Raw genomic sequence first — 19,389 nt, forward strand, 5'->3', positions numbered from 1 at the left:
AATCTGAAAGCTGAGTGTGGTGGCACAAATCTGTAATCCCAGCACTTGGGAGGCTAAGACAAGAAGACTGCTTTGAGTTAGAGGCCAGCCTGGACTACACAGTGAGTTCAAGGCCAGCACGACCTACATAGTGAGACCCTACCTCAAAACAAACCAAAAAAAAAGCAGTCTGAGATTTTTTTTCCCCACTTTTTCAAATTCACCATATTTCTGATTGTTTTCTGCCAGAATCACACTGTGACTTTCAACAATCCTTAGTTATTCAGCAATTCCAAAATGCTTTTAAAAAAAATAAAAGGCCAGCCATCGTAGGGCATGCCTATAATCCCAGCACTCAGGAAGCTGGAGGAGGAGGACGGCAGCAAGTTCGAGGCCACCCTGGGCTATATAGTGAGTTCAAGGCCAACGTGAACTACATAGTGAGACCCTGTCTCAAAAAAACAAGAAAAAGAATAGCATGAGTTGAAATATTGTATCTAGAACAGAAGCTGCAAAAACTTTACAAAATTCATCATAATGTTGGTATAGTTTTCATGTTACATAATTTTTGTTTGTTTGTTGAGACAGGGTCTTGCTATGTAGTTCAGGCTACCCTTGAACTCACAATGTAGCCCAGGCTGGCTTTGAATTCACAACAATCCTGCCTCAGCCTCCCAAGTGCTAGGATTATAGGTGTGGGCCCAGCTACAGGATCTTTGAGATTACTAGAAATTCTCTAGCAATTATCTTTGGCCATACTCTGGCTTATCTTATTAAAATATAAATCTTTTTTTATTTATATATATATTTATTGGTACATTTTGGGTATAAAATACCTTTACATTTATCATTGGGTATTTGTACCAGAACATGATGTATCTTAGTTTTTATTCCTTCTCCCATTACCTGTGCACCCTTTACCCCCTCCACCCTTCCCTATTTACTCAGTTTGATTCCATTTTTTTTTCTTTCTCATAATTTTTCCTTTCCCCTTTCCCTCCCACCATCCCCTAACCCTTGGACCTTTTCTTATTTCAAATTATCAATTATTCATTTTAATCGTTTTCATCCTTTACACTTTCAATTTCTCACACTAGAGAAACTATTTGGTATTTACACATGTGTGTCCTATTTATTTCACTTAAGAGTATGGCCTCAATATACATCCATTTAGCTAGAAATGTCTCTAGTTTCTCATTCTTTTAAAATATAAATCTTTAAAGTAAACTGAAAGATACTTGGGATGTGCCTGTAATATTGTATTTGACAGAAAACTTTCTGAAATAGTTCATTCTCTTAATTTGAGGGATGTAACATGCACATAGCTGAAATTAATCAGACAAGTACACTATATGTTGATGGGTACAACTGGTACAACTACACTGAGAATGAATTAAATCAAAGTTTTAAAACTGTACACACGCTTTGACTGAACAAATTCCTTTCTAGAAATATAAGAAAAAACAATGTACACATACATATAGTTAAGAAGCGCAGCATAGTTTTATAATACTGAAAAGTTAAGAGTGATCAAAATGTTCAAAAATAAGAGATGTTCAAATAAATGTGATGAGATATTATAAAGTCATCTGCAATTACTAAATTCTGTAAGTGCTGACAGAGAAAGATGGTCAAGGCAAATTATGAAGAAAAGCAGATGACACTGCATCATCCATACCTGCACCACTGAACACAGTAGCCATTTGTTACATGTACATAAATTTACACTTTTTAAATTAGTTAATTTAATAAATTTAAATAAATGCATTTCCTCAGTCCCACAAGACATATTTCAACTGCTCAAAAGCTACATGTAGTTAGGCATGGTGGTGAACATCTATAATCCCAGGACTCTGGAACACTAAGGCAGGACTGCAAGTTTGAATCAATCCAGCCTGGGCAATTTAACAACCTGGCGAGACTCTGATTCAAAATAAAATAATTTTTAAAAGGAAGGGAAAGGAGGCTGGGAATGTAGCTCACTGTGAAGGTTCTGAGTTCAATCCCCAGTAACACACACACACACACACACACACACACACACACACATCCACCACAGCCATATGTGGCCAGGAGCTACTGTATCTGACATGGCAGATACAGAACATTTCCACTGTTAAAGAAAGTAATAGTGTACATTACTGACATATAGTATTCTATATTCTCGAAACAAAGAAACATAATGGAAGAATATATAAATAAAAATGACTACAAATACTGACATAACAAAGTTAATAACTATTACTAAATAATGAAATCTTGGGTTTTATTTTTTGATACTCTATTTTCTATGTTTACAATGATCAATTATTATGGATTTCCTGTGCAGTAAAAGCATGTTTTTAAAAAACAGTAAGGTTCTTCAAAATTAAAAATACCTCAGGTATAAATAAACATTTCAGATTTATCTTTTACAAAGAGAGAAATTATGGATCAAGCTACAAATTTATAAGTATTTTTGTCAATTATTATTTTGCTACCTTAGAAATAATTTTCAAATCAGCTTCCTCGCAATTTTTTAAAAATTATTTAGATTCATACTAACATAGTTTGGCGATTTTTCCCCACATCTTGAGTGTGATCACTTAGAAAATTATTATACCTATTAATTTAGTCCAATGTAAGAAAAATTCCTCTGTATCCTTAAAATGAAGCAGTATCTAGAAAAGTGAAAAGGTAGCAATAGTAACAGAGGCCACCTCAAGACTAAGTTTGTTCTATAACAATGCATCTGTACACCGTCCTTTCTAGCTGTGCCTACTGAGCAGCAGATGATTTTTATCATATCTTTTATAGCAAGGCAACGGTTCCATGGAAACCACAGAGCAAACATCCATTACTGTAAACATGTAATGGACTTTAAACATGCAAACTGAGGTAATAACTTAATTTCTTTTATTAATATTTTAGAACTGAGTAGAGTGAGCAACTCTGATTCTGATTTTATTGTTTGTCTTTATGAATAAATCTAAAGTGATTAACAAACCAAGAAAAAATCTCTGCCACTCTGACAACAAATGGGCCTCTAGAAATTAGGGTATGGGGGAGAAAGTTTGGGATCCAGAAAGTTACCAAGCTATCATATACACCAGATGATGTCATCACAGACAAGACAAAAGTCAGAAGAGAAATCAATGAACAAAGGAAAAATTTTTCATCCAGTAGCATAGAAAAGCATATAAATTTATCTAGGCTAGGATTCTGATTAACAAGGGGAAAAAAAACAGTAAATGGTAAGAACTGAAAAAGTGGTCACTCACCTCTCTTAACATATTGTTCTCTTTTTCCTTCTGCTCCAAAAGGCTTTCTAGGTGATGGACATGCATCTCTGCCTCTGCCAGCCGTCTTGTTCTCTCATGGTCTTCCTCAGTAGCTTTGGCAGAAAGTCCTTTGCTTTGCAACATTTCCAGAAGCTTCTTAATGGACTCATCCCGAGCATTTAGGGTTTGTTTCTGAGTCTCAATACGTAGCTCCATTTCCTCCAGAGTCTTCCGCAGAAGGAACAGCTCTTTGGCCTGCCGCTCATGCTCAGCATGCAGCCTCTGGAAGTTCTCCTCTGTCAACTCTGCCACACAAGGTTCACCAGTCCTACTGCTACTATCTTGCTGAAACAGCTGATTCAGGTCCCTCTGGATCCGCAATTCATCCTGAAGAGCCTGGATCGTCATCTGCATGTGCTAGAAGCAAAATGAAAAGAAAAATCCCAAATCAGCTTTTCCTCCTCAAAGACAGAGCAGCTGTATCCTCCTCAGGAGGAGCTGAAAACAGCTAAAAGAGCTCTCAGAAATCTGCAGCCAACAAACTAGGATTCACCATATTCTGCTTTATAGTTTCTTAAAATATGGTTGAGATAATCTACAAAAAGTCATTAATTTAACTTGTCCTTATTCCCGACAGGAAGCAAGATAAGTATATGCAGTTTCTCGTTTTGCATAGCCATGATAAAATAAAGACAAAATTAACAGAAGTTCAAAATTAACAGAAGGTATTACATAGGAACTAAAGAGGGAAAAGTCAGGGGGAAATCTACAGGAACACGTCATTCAAATAATTTCACCAAAAAATATATAGGATATAAAAAATGACTTCTTGTAAACCTTAAATAATACTAACATTCAAGATACGGTTTGTATATAACAGATTGTGCCAAGTACTTTACACTTTATATATGTTAATTCATTTAATCTTCATTATGACATACATCTTTTTTTTCAATATTATGGAAGTAACACTTAATATGAACTCTATCCTCCTTACAAATTTTAAGTTGTATAATACAGTATTATTGACTATAGGTACATCTCTACAGTTTACTCAGCTTGCTTAATGGAAATTTTAAGCATAATTAATTAGTAACTCTCTATTCCCCTACTCCTGGGAAGCACCATACTCTTTGATTCTGTGGATTTGATTACTTTAGATAACCTACATATGTATAATTAATTCCAATTTTACTGACAAGGACATTAGGCTTTAAGAGGTTTCAGTAAGTTGTTCAAGATCACACAGTGATAGAAATGTCTCTCAAATAAACAATCACCATGATCCACTGAAACTACTAACCATCCAAAGGTAGTAACACAACCTGATGCTTAGAAAATTCTGAGCTTTTTGTACAGATCAAAGTACACGTGAGTAATTAAATGAAGATGGCGATCCAAATCAACTAAAATATTTAGGAGGACATATCTTTAGCTCATATCCCTCCTGAAGGTATATGATCCTTTAGTCTGAATTATTCCAACACATTATACAAAAAATTCCAAAAGGCTATTATAAGAAGAGTCTTGTTTTTGTTTTGGTACCGGGGATTGAACTCTGGTCCTCACGCTTGCACAGCAGGCGGCAAAACCACTGAGCTAAATCCCCGGCCCTGTAAGAAGAGTCTTATTTTTAGTAATACAGACACGACAATAAAAGATCATTTGTTATACTCAACCACAACAGTGTATCAACTATTCCTTATATTCACTATGGCAGTGTACCACAGTGAAAAGAAGACTAACCTCAATCAGAAGGCAAATTTAGGTCCCAGCACTCACACTGACTAGCTGTGAAATTTGGACATAAAACGAACTTTCTGGATTTCAGATTCCCTTTATCATAAATATCTGTACTACCTTTTCACAGAGTTCATAATGTCATGGAAATCTTTGTGGTCTATGCTTAAAACTACACATTGTTTAACATTTTTGGCAGACTACAGACTGTAGATTTTTTGTAAACTTTTTGGCAGAATTAGCAGTAAATATTTACTACTGGCAAGTGTACAAAAATGTAAATACAAAAATATTCATTTATAATAATGACAAAATTACAATCTAAGAATATTAATAGATGACAGGCTAAGTGAGAAATATCACACAATTTAACACAATGCATCATAAGAATTCCAATACAAATGTATACCTTTTTTTAAACTATGGTCAATATATTATTTAAAAATATAAAATACAAAAAAAGATTATATAATAGCAAGTATAGAATGATCACAATTCTCATATTAAAAAGTGTATACATGCAAAAAAAAAAAAAGTCTGAAATTGTGGAAACAACCAGCAATGGCTGTCTCTGGGCATGTGTGGCTTTTGATTTTTGTTACTCTTTTTTTGTATGGTCTAAATCTCCTATAGTAAGCAGATAATACTTGAAAAAAGATCTTCCTTTTTTTAGACCTTTTTAAATAAATTTTATTTTATTTTAGCCCATTCCCCCCTCCTCAACCCTCTCCCCTCCGGATGTACAAAAGCTTTGAAAAAGACCTGCTTTTATCTAATACTAAAAGAAACAAACTTTAGAAAAGCCTACTTGGGTGTAGAACACTATTTAATTTGATATCACTTTTGCAGAAAAGGGCTGGGGATTTAGCTCAGTGGTTCTGCCGCCTGCCTCACAAGTGCAAGGTCCTGAGTTCGATCCACGATACCAAAAAACAAAACAAAACAAAAAACATTTGGGGCTATCAGTTCACAAATGGGACTTTTGTAGAAAAGGAGGTATATTGGTCAGTTTTTCATTGCCAGGACCAAATATCAGACATGCATAACTTAAAAGTGAAAAATATTTATTTTTGCCTGACAATTTCAGAGGATTTTGTCCAAGGGCATCTGGTTTCAAGGCAGGAACATCATGACAGAAGGGCATCAGGGAGAAAAGCTGCCTACTTCATGCACCCAGAAAACAGAGAGAGAAAAGTAAAGTCCAAGAAGACTGATCTTTCAAATAAACATCCTCAGTGACCTACTTCCTCCAACTAAGCCCTACCTCCTAACAGCCCATTCAGCTAATGAACTCATCAATGATTAATGCAATAATGAGGATAGCATCCTCATGATTCAATTATCTCTACAGGCCCCACCTCTAAACACTGCTGTACTGGTGATCAACCTCACAACACATGAGTCTTTGGGGGGACATTTTATATATAAACCATAACCGCAAATTTTAAAATACAATTTATTATTTTTAAAAATATAAAAAGCAAAATATTTCTGGAAAGTTACTAAAAACGGTTAATGTGATTTTCATTTACAAAAATGGGATAACTAAAGGACAAGTTTTAAGAAGATGTTGCTAATTTTATTCCTCTTGAACCTGTTAAAATCTTTTTGAGATACAATTCTCATGCTAAAGTTCAACTGTTTAATGTGTACAGTTCAGTGGCTTCAGCACATTAAAGTACATCACTTGATCAGTACATCACTTCATCCCCCGTACCGAAGGAAAAAAAAAAAAAGGTGTACCTCAGGGCTGGGGATTTAGCTCAGTGGTTGCGCCGCCTGCCTTACAAGCACAAGAACCTGAGTTTGATCCCCAGTACCAGAAAAAAAAAAAAAAAAGCGTACATCAAACACCACTATCTAATTCTAGAACATTTTCATCATCCCTAAAGAAACCTCTTACCATTAGCATTCACTCCCCATCTGCTCCTCCTTTCAAGTCTCCTCATTTTGAACCAGATGGAGCTACTTCACTTATTTGAAAAATAACTTTTTCAAAAAATTTCCACTGATGAATTCAGGACTTAAGGAAATTCTAATATATACTACAACATGGATGAATTTTAAGGATGCTACACTAAGGAAAATGAGCTGGTCACAAACAAAAACTATAGGATTCCACTTACATGAGGTATTCTAGAGTAGTCAAGTTTATAAAATGAACAATAGTTGCTGTTAGGGGATAAGAACAGAGAATGGGGAATTACTGTTAAATGTGTATAAGTTTTAGACATGAGATAGCAATGATAACTTCACAATACCATGACTGCCTCTAAATTGTACACCTGAAAGTGGTAAAGTTGCTAATATTTAGGCAACAGAGATAGCTCAGTTGGGAGACCATTAGACTGAAGATGCTAGCTGATATTTGTGTTATATGTATTTTGCCTCAATAAAAAAAATTGGAAAGATGCAAGATACCTGAAATGAATTCTACTTATAAATATTAAATAATTTATTTGGAAGTATTAAAAAATATTATCATTTTTCACTAGTATGAGAGGCATATTCATAATACATGTATCTCTGCATGTATATCCAAATTTTTCATGAGGATAAACTCACAAAAATAGAATTCCTGGATCAAAAGATATACACAATTTTAATTCTGATACATATTACAATTTACCTCAAAAAGGGCCTGTACAAATTTAAACTTCCACTGAACAATGTCTAGAAATGGTCACTTCCCCGTATTCCTCACAGCTGTGGGTATTTACATTTTATTTTTAAATTTCTTTTACTATAAGTGATGTTAAATATCTATTCATATATCTATTAGTACTGGGCATTTCTTCTTTTGTTATTCATCTGTTCTTGTTCTTTGCCCATTTTGTTACTGAGACAGTTTTTTCTAAATCCACTTGAATGGCTCTTTATAGTAAAGAAATGATGTTTTACTTAACTGTGTTACAAATATTTTCTAAGTACGTCGTTTTGCTTTTCACACTGTTTGCCATAACCTAAAGGGAGTGTTTGGTTTAGAGGTTGGGAGGGGGGATGATAGTTATAGTAGAACGGCAATTTGACTGACGTGGGATCTGCCCGGGTGATTAGTGGAGCACATTTCTGGGTGTGTCTAGGTGGGTCTTCTGGCATAGCTTTGGGGGTTTATGCCTGGTCTCTCCTGCTTATACTCTGATATTGTTCACCTGTTCTGCTTCCCTACTACCATGAACTAAAGAGCTTTGCTCCATCGTGCTCTTCTGCCATGATGTTTTGACTTGGAGCCAGCTGACCATACAATGAATCACCTTAAAACATGAGCCAAATTAAACCTCTCCTAAAAGTTATAGGTATCAGAGATTGTGTCCACCAACAGGAAAGGTGATTAATCCAGGGTACCTTGATTTTTGCTCTTCTGGGGATTAAACCAAGGGCCTTGAGCAAGCCCTCAACACCTCCAACACCTGGTTTACTTGTTTTACTGCAAAGATAGCAAACTTTTTATTTATACTTTGTGGTTTGGGTATTATTCTTTTCTAAAATTTTTATTAATATATGTGTATAATAATGACTACTTTTAGATCAGGGTTTGATATATATACAGATTCCACTTTATCATTTTTATTGCACATAATCCCTCATAGCCTTCCTCTATCCATCCTAACCCAGATCACCATCCCATCTCTATAAAGTATACCTTCCTATTTCTTAGCATGGATCTTTTATTTGGCTCTACAGATTATTTATATTGTGGGCATCTCACATTAGAAAAATCATGTGATATTTAATCTTTTTTTGTGATATTTAATCTTTTGACTGACTTAGTGTTAGGGTCGCAAGATGATCCATCTATTTATATAAAAATTATTTATCCTTCTTTATGGCTGAGTAGTACTCCATTGTGTGTATATACATTTTCTTTATTCATCTACTGATGAACATATAAGGCCACTTCCATGATACAGCTATCATGAATTACACCAGTATAGTGTGTATCACTTTGGTATGATGACTTTAATTCTTTCAAGAAGATACCCAGGAAAAGTATAGCAGGAACAAATAGAATTTCTATTTTTAGTTTTATGAGGAATCTCCATACTTATTTTCAAAGTGGTTGTACTAGTTTACATTCTCAGCAACAACGCAGAAAGGGTTCCTTTTTCCCCACAAGCTTCCCAGTGTTTGTTTTAGGGTCCTTGATAATGGTTATTCTTACAGAAGATGGAATCTCAGTGTTGTTTTCCTTTGCATTTCTCTAATACTCAAAGACACTGAAAATTTTTTCCTGAATTTATTGACCATTTGTACTTCTGAAATGTGCCTACTCATTTCAGTTGTGTGTTTTGTTTTGTTTTGTTTTTGGTACCGGGGTATGAACTCGGCTCCTTGTGCTTGCGCAGCAGGCAGTGAAACCACTGAACTAAATCCCTGGCCCTCAGTTGTCATTTTTTGACTGGGTCTGTCATTATTTGAGGTCTAATTATTTCCAATTCTGCAAGTTGCCCCTTCACTTTCTTGGTTTTTGGGTTTGTTTGATGTGCAGAAGCTTTGTAATTTTATATACTCTCATTTTTTTTTTTTTGGTACTGGGGATCGAACTCAGGACCTTGCGCTTTCGAGACAGGCACAGTGCCACTGAGCTAAATCCCTGGCCCAATAATCTCATTTCTTGATTCTTTATTATTTCTTGTTCAATTGGGGTTTGGTTCAGGAAGTCTTTACCTGTCTGTGTCTTTAAAGAGTTTTACCAATTTTTTCAGCATATTCAGAGTTTGTTTTTATATAGTCTTTAATCCATTTTGATTCTAGGACATGGTGAGAGAGATGGATAAGAATTCATTCTTCTGCATGTGGACAACCAGGTTTCCCAGCACCATTTGTTAAAGAGGGTATCTTTTCTCCAGCATATATTATTGGTCCCTTTGTTAAAATCGGATGGGTGAGTGTGCTTGCAGTTCTTTCTGCATCCTGAATTCTAGTCCATTGGACAATATGTTTGTTCTACTAGTTCCACGTTGTTTTTACTGCTGTACTATAACTTTAATTCTTAGTTTGTGATGCCTTGCTCTTGTAGCCTCTTTCGGCTCTTCTGGGTACCTTCTAGTTCCATATAAATTTTAGAACCATGTTTTCTAGTTCCAGAAAAATAGGTCATGGTATTTTGATAGGAATCATATTAAATCTATATATGTTTTATAATGCTGGCCATGGGCTTAACATAAATGGCTTTTATTATTTTAAGCTAAGGTCTTTCCAACTACTTTTTCTCAAGGTTTTTATCATGAATGGTCTACATCTAATTGGATGGTGTTGTGATTTGTAGTCTTACCTCTATTTATACTTCAGTATTACATTTATTGATTTACATATATTAAACCATCCTTTAGATAAAATCAACTTACTCATGACGTATGATTTTTTAATGATTTATTGTATTCTGTTTCCAAGAATCCTGTTGAGACTTTCTGTATATATGTTCATTAAGTAAACTGGTCTTGTAGTTTTTTTCATTAAGTCTGTTTCCAGTTTGGGTAGCAGGGTAATATTGCACTAGCTTCAAAGAATGAATCTGTCAGTGTTCCTTCCCTTTCCGTTTCCCAGAAGAGTTTGAAGAGTACTGGCATTAATTAAGTGAATCAATCAAGTCCTCAGCTTTTCTTAGTTGGTAGGATTTTTTTATTATTGCCTCAATTTCATTGCCTGTTACTGAACTATTTAGGATTTTTAATATCTTCTTGGTTCCATTTGATAATATGTGTCTAAGAATCTATCCTTTTCTTCTAAATTCTCCAATTAATTAGAAAACAATTTTCCAAAGAAGTTATTTATAATCAGATGAATTTCAGCAGTATCCAGTATGATTTCACCTTTTTCATTTCTTTTTTTTTTCTTTTTTTGGTACCAGGGATCAAACTCAGGTTCTTGAGCTTGTGCGGCAGGTGGCGAAACCACTGAGCTAAATCCCTGGCCCCACCTTTTTCATTTCTAATTGCATTGATGTGGGTCTTTTCTTTCCCTCTTTTGGTAAACTTGGCTAAGGATTTCTCTAAGTTTTGTCCTTTCAAAGGTACTTTTTGATTCATTGATTCGCTTACTGTTTCTCTGTGTATATTTCATTAATTTCCACTATAACTACAATTTTCTTCCTTGTGCCAATTTTATATTTTGATTGTTCTTACTTTGCTATAACACTAAGGTGTATTATTAGGTCATTTATTTGAGCTTGCTCTGTTTTTCTACTGTGGGCATTAACAGCTATAAACTTCTCTCTTAAGATTGCTTTCACTGTGCCTCACAGGTTCTGGTATGTTGGATTTCCACTACTGTTTAATTCAAGAAACTTTTCAATTCCTTCCTTAATTTCTTTTGTGATCCACTGATTATGCAAGAGTATATTTAATCTCTACATGCATGCATAATTTCTGTGATTTCTTTTGCTATTTCTAGATTCACTGTCCTATATGATCTAATAAAATGTGTATTTCAATTCTTCTGTATTTAAGCATGCTTTGTGGACTAAAATGTGTGATCTCTTTGAAGAAAGTACTCCTGAAAAAAAAAGTGTGTATCCCATTGTTGTTGAGTAGAATAACTTTGTAGCTACCTATTAAGTTCATTTATTCAAAGGCAGAATACTTCATAGATATGTATTGGTTCAACTCTGTTATTTCTTTGTTGATGTTTTGTTGTCTGTCCATTTGTGAGTCAGAGATTGAAATCTTACACTCTGATTGTGCTAATGTTTATCTGACTTTTCTGTTCAGTAATTTTTGTTTTATGCAATTGGATGTGTCAGCATTTGGTGCATATATATTTAAAACTGTCATCTCTTCCTGTAGAATTCTACAGGAATTCTTTACCAGTATGTAGTGACTTTCTTCGTCTCTTCTGATGAGTTTTGTCTTGTAGTTAGTTCTTGTCCCTAGTATGGAGATGTCTTTAGTTAGTGTATATTTCCCAATGACAAGATTCTGGCTTTGGTTATTTTTTGGTATTTACATACCTCTTCAACCTACTCAGCATAATAGAATCAGACCTGGATCCCATCTGGTCCCTGGATTCCAAGAAGAGAACCACTACCACTTATGTCAGCATCCACATAGCCAACAATCTCATAAACTAAAACTTCTTTCAACACTTTCACCCTTTTTACAATGATTCCTAAAGACTGTGATATATCACTACTGACAGGTAGGCTGAGATGTAGAGGAAGAGGGAAGTAGAAGGAGGAAAAGGAGGGGAACAGATCAGAAAGGTGAAAAGGAGAAAAAATAGTAAATGAAAGAAAAGAGATCAAACTTTGTTGATACTATTTTTAGAACTGGAATGGAGGGCTGACAGAGAGGTGGTTTGAAAGAATTAATTATGGGAGGAGGAAAAGGGATACAGAGAGAGGAAAGGGGATTGCAACTGGAGATTGAGGGAAGCTGTGAGGAGGTCAGAATCTGTTTAAATCCTCTACATACAATTTTGGTGAGGGCTACCCTGACTTGGTCATGAAAGGTAATCTTCTTCATATATACAGACATATCGTATATTCATATATAGACAGATAGATTTTATTTATATTTATATATATATATAGCAGATGAATTGGGAAAGGAAGGAGAGAATAAAAAAAGAAAAAATGCACATGGTTACAAAAACACAAATTTAAAGCGCCCTCTCTGTACTATTTATATTGTAGTGTGAATTCAACCAGTAAGCTCTTCCCTCTATGTTCACAAATGAAGACTTGTAGGGGAAATGTGAATAGACTGCAGCGGCTGGCTCATTCATGCACCTCCACCCTCCACAGAGTGCCACTGTGTCCACATGTTGCCTTTTCTCCATCCCCTTCTCAGTCCACAGCCTGCTCCTACCACTCACTGAGCCCACCCCTGTATAATCTGTTCTCTTTCTTGCCAGTGAATGAAGGGGCTTGGAGGTCCAGATGGATTCTGAGACTGCCTCTGTAGGCCCCACTCTGCTTAGTTCAGTTTCACTTCTGTGAGTGTGGCTGGCCAGAGGTTTTTGCCTTTGTCTTATGATCTAACACTCAACTGAGTGGGTGGAATGGGAGATACAGTTGTGACTGGGCCAGTAACCAGTCACTCACTGATTTCTGAAAGAACTTTCTTGATCTCTGTTCCCTTCCCTCTTTGATAAATACTGTAATGCCCTCAACTCTGTGTTCATTTTCTATAATCCTACAGCTGAGCACTGGGCCACATCACACCCTCTGGGCAAGCCTCATCTCTTTGGCTCCTCCTGGATCTCCCCCTCTGAACTCTAACAAACATCACTTAACAACCTTCAACCACTGTGGAACCTAGGGTGTCTGGGGGAAAGGGGTTCCTTTGCAGCATGGATGGGTGAGTAATAGACAAGGTATCACACCAACACAGAATTCCCCCTTTTTCAGAGACTATCGCAGGAAGTGCCTGGTCTGGCACCACTCAAAATACTTTTCTCCCCAAGGCCTCACAGGTGGCAGCCTAGGACTGCATGTGAGACATGATACTTACAGTGGCCAGCTCCAGAACCCTAATCACCACTGTAACCTTATTTTTTGTTTGTTTGTTTGTTTGTTTAATCCAAAGCCCCAATGATGCTAGCTCAGTCTCTGTCATCCAGGTGATTCTCTGGCCTTCAGTTTCTCTACTATCCTTACCTGAGAATATCTCACTTGCTGGGTTCCCTCTCCCAGAGAGGGAGAGGACAGGTTAGGAGTCTATTCAAGGGGTTCCACCACTGCCACAGTACTAGCTCCTTCCCTAAGGATATTAGATCCACTCCTAAGATTGTATATTCACCAGACCGTGAGTGTAAAGTGTACTGCCATCAGAAAGCAACCTTGCTTCCCTTTCAAAACCTATGTGATTCTGGACTCAGTCTGGTAGATTTCTCCTTCATGTTGATTCTCTGTATCTGGCTTTGTTTGCCTCCTCCATTTCTGACTACCTGTGCTTCCTGGTATACCTTCCTGAGCTTGCCTTGCATACTTCTCCCTCCAGATGGCCATGATGGATATCTCAGGGGTATTATTCATTTAGCAAGAATGTAATTTTCATTCTGGTAGTCTTCAAACTCTTGAAAATCACTGCTTTTTCTTACCAAGAATAAAAATTATCAGGTATTTATACATATGATTTTTTAGATGTACTTGACTACTTGCATCATATTTTAAAGATTTTTAATAGTAGCTGGAACTAAAAGACTCTCAATAAAAGGAAGTATCAAGCTAGACTTGGTAGTGCACACCTGTAACCAAGCACCCTGCAAGGTGGAGGCAGGAAAATATCATATTCAAACCAGCCAGGGCAACTTAGTGACTTAGCAAGAACCTGTCTAGAAAGAAAAAAAAAAAAAACCAAAAGACCAGGAGTGGGAGGTGGGAATGTACCTCAATGTGAAGACTGGGTTCAACCCTTAGTATTGTAAAAAATAAAGAAAGAAAAAACTATCAAAAAGGTAATGCTTTAAAGTTTAGTTTTCTTCTTTACCTTTAAAGTCAAAACTCCAGGTATTTCTCAGTGAACTTATTCTAAAACAAAATATTAGAAGTTAAATTCAAAGAACTGTTCTTTCTTTGAACATTTATCATCAATTCGCTGAGATCAGGAGAAATATACTGGCTAAAACAGTCTCACATATACTTCAGCACATATGACTAAATCTAGCACAACTGTTACCATGTTAGTAAAAAAAGGAAATAAATGATGTGTCTACTTCACCTCTGCTAGCATCTACTTTACTGTAGATCTAAAATAATGCTGTGACTGGTAGCCTACAAGGCTATGCAAAGATGTTCCCCACTGAAATATAAATGAACATTCCATGTTTAGGCTACAATCAGGCTAGCTTTACTTTCTAAGATTTAACATGAAAGAGGCAGTAGGCTTGAAGCCAACCTACTCTTTTCGTAGAGAAGATAAAATGTGCCTTTTCCTACATTCACTGAATTTTGTAGAAAGATCTTAGCTGTAAGATAATAGGAAAATTTGTTTGGGAATTCAGGATTCACTTGGTTTTTGTTTGTTTTTTTTTAATTTGTTTGCCCTCGTATTGGAGATGGAACACAGGGCCTTGTGCATGCTGGGCAAGCACTTTACCACTGGACAATGGACAATGCTCTACCACTACTCTAACAACTGCAAAATGAACTCACACGTCAAATATTATTCCAATACCCATTATTCAATCTTGTGCTCTAACACTGAACATGAGCGCAAAAAGCTGGTAAAGCAGTTGACTAAAATTTCCTCCAACTACTGTGCTATTATTACACCAGTGTGTACCTCAATGAAAAGAGAGTGGTGACAATTCCTAAATACATTATGAGGACTGTGACTTTTATTAGAAAAAATCATATACAAGGGTAACAATAGATCAGAACAATCCCTAATATATTTTTTATAAGTATCAGAAGCTCTTCTTTTCTTGGAACAAGAGAACACTGATCTAGTTTATCTTGATGCCTAAAATAACAGAACCATGTAGTCTAGAGATATTTTTCATCAGAAAAAGAGTATTACGAATATATGAAAACACTCCATATAAACAATACATCACAAAAAACGCAATGAATTATTTATTAACATGACAAAAGTCAGAGAAAATATACTTATCCTATTATAAATGTTAAAATAAGAATGGTACATGAAGCATGCAAATATGTACAATAAGAAAATTATTACCATCAGATGTACAAGGGCTTATAATAATTATTACTTAAATCACTTCAGTCATGTTTTCCAATTCAATGGACAATTTCAGGTCCACTCTATCTTGCCTCAGTACCGAGCATATCCCTAAAATATACAAAATTCACTTACTCGCTGAACTGCAATTTTTCTCTTTGTATTTATTTTCAATAAACTTTCTAAAACTTGGCACTGTTATCTTTTTACCCTGCTCACATCACAACACATGGCATTAGTACTTAATACATTTGCAACAAAAAAAATGAACAAAATAGATGGGGGGTGGGAATGGCACACTGATAAGCAACAACAACTCAGCCTCTGAGATTTGGAATCTAAACCGTGGAGAGTAACAACTTAGGAGAGAAAAAAAAGAAGAGGGAGGAAATATATCCCCAGGAACTAGAAAGGATCTGTGAAGAAAATTAAAACCTATAGAGAAATTGAAGAGACAGAACACAATACATAAAAGGAAAGAGACAATCTGCACTTTCTCCACAGCTCTCAACTCATGCCTCACAAGAAAAGAAGACTGAATCTACAAACTGAAAGTGAGGGACTCCATTGGGCCTGCTGGAAAAAAACAACAGTGGAACAAACCAGCAGATTCTGTGAGCTGCAACAGCTGGTGAGAGACTCCAGTTCAAGCACCCACCATAACCCCTGGAGAGAGAGCTTGGTAGGACGTCATTCCAGGGAGGAGCTGTTTGAACCCAGGACTCAGAATAGCCACAGAACAGCTTCATTTCAGGGCTCCCAGTGTTACACTCCCACAGTGACTGGGTGAAGGACAGCCACAAGAGAAACCATGGTCAGGGAGCCTCAGTCAGCCTGGCAAGAGATACCCTGATTGGTGTAAGCTAAAGGACACAACCTCCACCCCTAGGCCCAGAGGTCAGATTCCGCCTGAACTGTTCTGGATTTGAAAGTCCCAGAATTGATGCCCTTGCCTTAATCCTACTCCCTCTTACTACCTGCATCTGGGATCTGATTGTATCCCTCATCTACCAGTGTGAGCAGGGACACTTGATGACTTGGACACTGTCCCAAATTAAAGATCGTAGAAGAAAATCACACATTCAAAATAAGAGATATTTCTTTTTATGTTTTGTTTTACATTTTGATTTTTTGATTTTTTTCATTTTGCTTTTCAGGTGTGTGCTGTTTTTAGATTTTATGTTTGTTTTGGCTTGGTTTTCATTTTCTCTCCTTTCTTTTCTTCCTTTCTTCTTCAATAATTTAATGGGGCTTAGGGAATTTTCCTTTGTCCTTCTCCCTTGCTTCTTATCTTTTTTTCTTACATTTTTTTCTTCTCCCTTTTAACTTTTCTCCCTTTAATTTTTTCTCATATTTTTATACTCTATACAATCTCTTTTTTTCTCCACCTTTTCCTTTTCTCTTGTTTCTCATCCATTTTTTTTCTCTTACCTTTGCCTACTTCTATAAATATCCTTCTATTCCCCAAAAGTCTTTCTAACACTTTGGTCTCATTCTTCTCATATCATAAAGAATTTAAGGTTTCAAAGTTTTGCTCTTGCATTCTCCCAGGCCCAAAAACTATATGTTTAATAGTATAACCATAAAGTTTATTAATCTTTTGATAAATTGATAAAATTACTGTTGAATTTTTTTCTACCATCAGAAGAGATATAGCTGTCAAATTATAGGGCCTAACTGGTTTGGGGTTTTGTTTGTTTTATTTTTTTGGTACCAGGGATTGAACTCAGGACCTTGCACTTGCAAGGCAGGCAGTGGAACTACTGGGCTAAATCCCCAGCCCCCTAACTGGTTTTTATGGTATGTTAACATCCAATTTCTCTTAGATAGTAATAGTGCAGCAGACTCATTTGATATTAATAGGGTCTCATAATTATCACTATTTCTCTGCAAGCAAACATTCATATTACTTTTGTGACATTAATAATATTAGAGTACATTCCCAGGGAAGTTAATTGTTGGGCTAAAGACACTGCATCCTCCCATCCCAAATCAACCAAGGTGGTCAGATGTTAGTGCTGTGGCAAAGGATTACAGTTAACCACATCCAAAGTACATCACTGAAAAGCAACTAAGCAGATCTCTATAATAGAAAGAAAGTCTTGAGATTATAAGCATTCACAAACTTCAGGGAAAAAAACAATAGAAAAAAAGAGAAAGAAATCAACAAGCAAAGCAAAGCAAAACAAAAAAAATATGAGAAGACAAGGAAACAAAATGCCTCCCATAACTCCCTACTCCCCAAAGCCAATCTAGGGAGCACCAAGTGGCAGAACAGCATAAGCCACAAACCTACACTAATCACAAGGATAACAGAGGAGATTAAAAAATAGATCAAAGGGTACCAGCAAGAGCAGAGATAATATAACTAAACACATACTAGATGTAATGACCAAAAAGATGCAAGAGCTTTCAGAAGACACCAATAAAAAGCTAGATTAGATGAGCTAAACAAAGCAATACAAAACATGAATGACCAGTTCACCAAAAAATTAGAGTTCATAAAAAGGTTTAAATCAAAAATTCAGGAAATGAAAAATCATATTGGAAGTATGGGCAACAGAAGTGATCAATAAAAGCATAGAATTTCAGAATTAGAAGACGATGTTTTCAAAGACCAACTACTCAAAAACATCTTAAACAAAACAAAAGAACATGAAGAATGGACCCAAGAGGTGCTAGATGGACGAAACAGACTAATCTAAGAAAACTTGTAAGTGAAAAGTCAGAAAACAACATGAATGGCACAAAAATCTGTTCACAGAAATAACAGCAAACATTTCCCAAATATAGGGAAAGAAATAAACAGATAAGTGAGGCATATAGCATAGAACCCCAAATAGCCACACCCAAAAGAGAACTTCTCCAAGCCACATTATACTGTACTCAAAGTACAAGAAGTCCATCAAAGGGACAAAATTTTAGAAGTTGTTAGAGAAAGGTAATAGATAACATATAAAGATAAACCCATTAGAATTATAGCAGACTTCTTTACACAAACTTTAAAGGCCAGGAGGGCCTGAAGCAAAGTTTTTCAAGCCCTGAAAGATAACAATTTCCAACCCCAACTTATGTATCTAGGAAAAATTTTGTTCAAAATTGACAGAAAAATAAGGTATTTCTTTGACAAAGAGCACCTCAAGAAATTCATAACCACCAAACAAGCATTTAAAAGATTCCCAAGGATATCCTAGAAAGAGACAATGAGGCCAACATTCTAATAAGTCAAAAAGAATGAATACACCTGCTGGGATGGGCAGCTAAGCAAAACAGAAGGAAAAAAAAGGAAATCAATATGAAAATAATGCAATGGCAGGCTAAGTCAATACCTCTCAGTAATAACTCACAATGTGAATGGTCTCAATTCCTTAATCAACAGACACAGCTTGGCAGAAAAGACCAAGAAACAAAACCCAATGATACCTAGTATACAAGAAATACATTTAGGGCCGGGGATTTTAGCTCAGTGGCACCATGCCTCCCTTGCAAGCACAAGGTCCTGAGTTTGATCCCCGATACCAAAAAAAAAAAAAAAAAAAGAAAGAAAGAAATACATTTAATTCAAAATGAAACTCACACATTAAAAATCAAAGGATGGAAAACAGTATTTCATGCAGTGGGAACCCAGAAAAAAAGCAGGAATAGCTATCCTAATTTCAGACCATGGGGCTTTAAGCCAAGACTGATCAGAAGAGACAAAGAAGGTTACCATATATTGGTTGTGGAAATGATTCAACTAAAAGAGATAACAATTATAAACACATACACACTAAATACTAGTA

At 35.9% G+C, this 19,389-nt stretch overlaps 1 protein-coding gene across 28 annotated transcripts in view; it reads right to left on the reverse strand.

Annotated features, from left to right (window-relative positions):
• Erc1 (ELKS/RAB6-interacting/CAST family member 1) overlaps positions 1 to 19,389 on the reverse strand; it is a 510,100-nt gene that overhangs the window by 392,830 nt on the left and 97,881 nt on the right. For all 28 annotated transcript variants that reach the window (XR_015439770.1, XR_015439760.1, XR_015439764.1 and 25 more), the window contains one exon: positions 3,240 to 3,656. Coding sequence is in view for 22 of the 28 variants with exons in the window: in XM_087182771.1 (XP_087038897.1) it covers positions 3,240 to 3,656 (417 nt within the window). In the remaining 6 variants the exon portion in view is untranslated. The remainder of the gene's footprint in view (positions 1 to 3,239; positions 3,657 to 19,389) is intronic.

This window comes from Heterocephalus glaber, unplaced genomic scaffold (genome assembly GCF_053883595.1).
Source record: "Heterocephalus glaber isolate CG9 unplaced genomic scaffold, H.glaber_assembly_v1.0 deba00000281, whole genome shotgun sequence".
In the NCBI taxonomy this organism is placed as follows: domain Eukaryota; kingdom Metazoa; phylum Chordata; class Mammalia; order Rodentia; family Bathyergidae; genus Heterocephalus; species Heterocephalus glaber.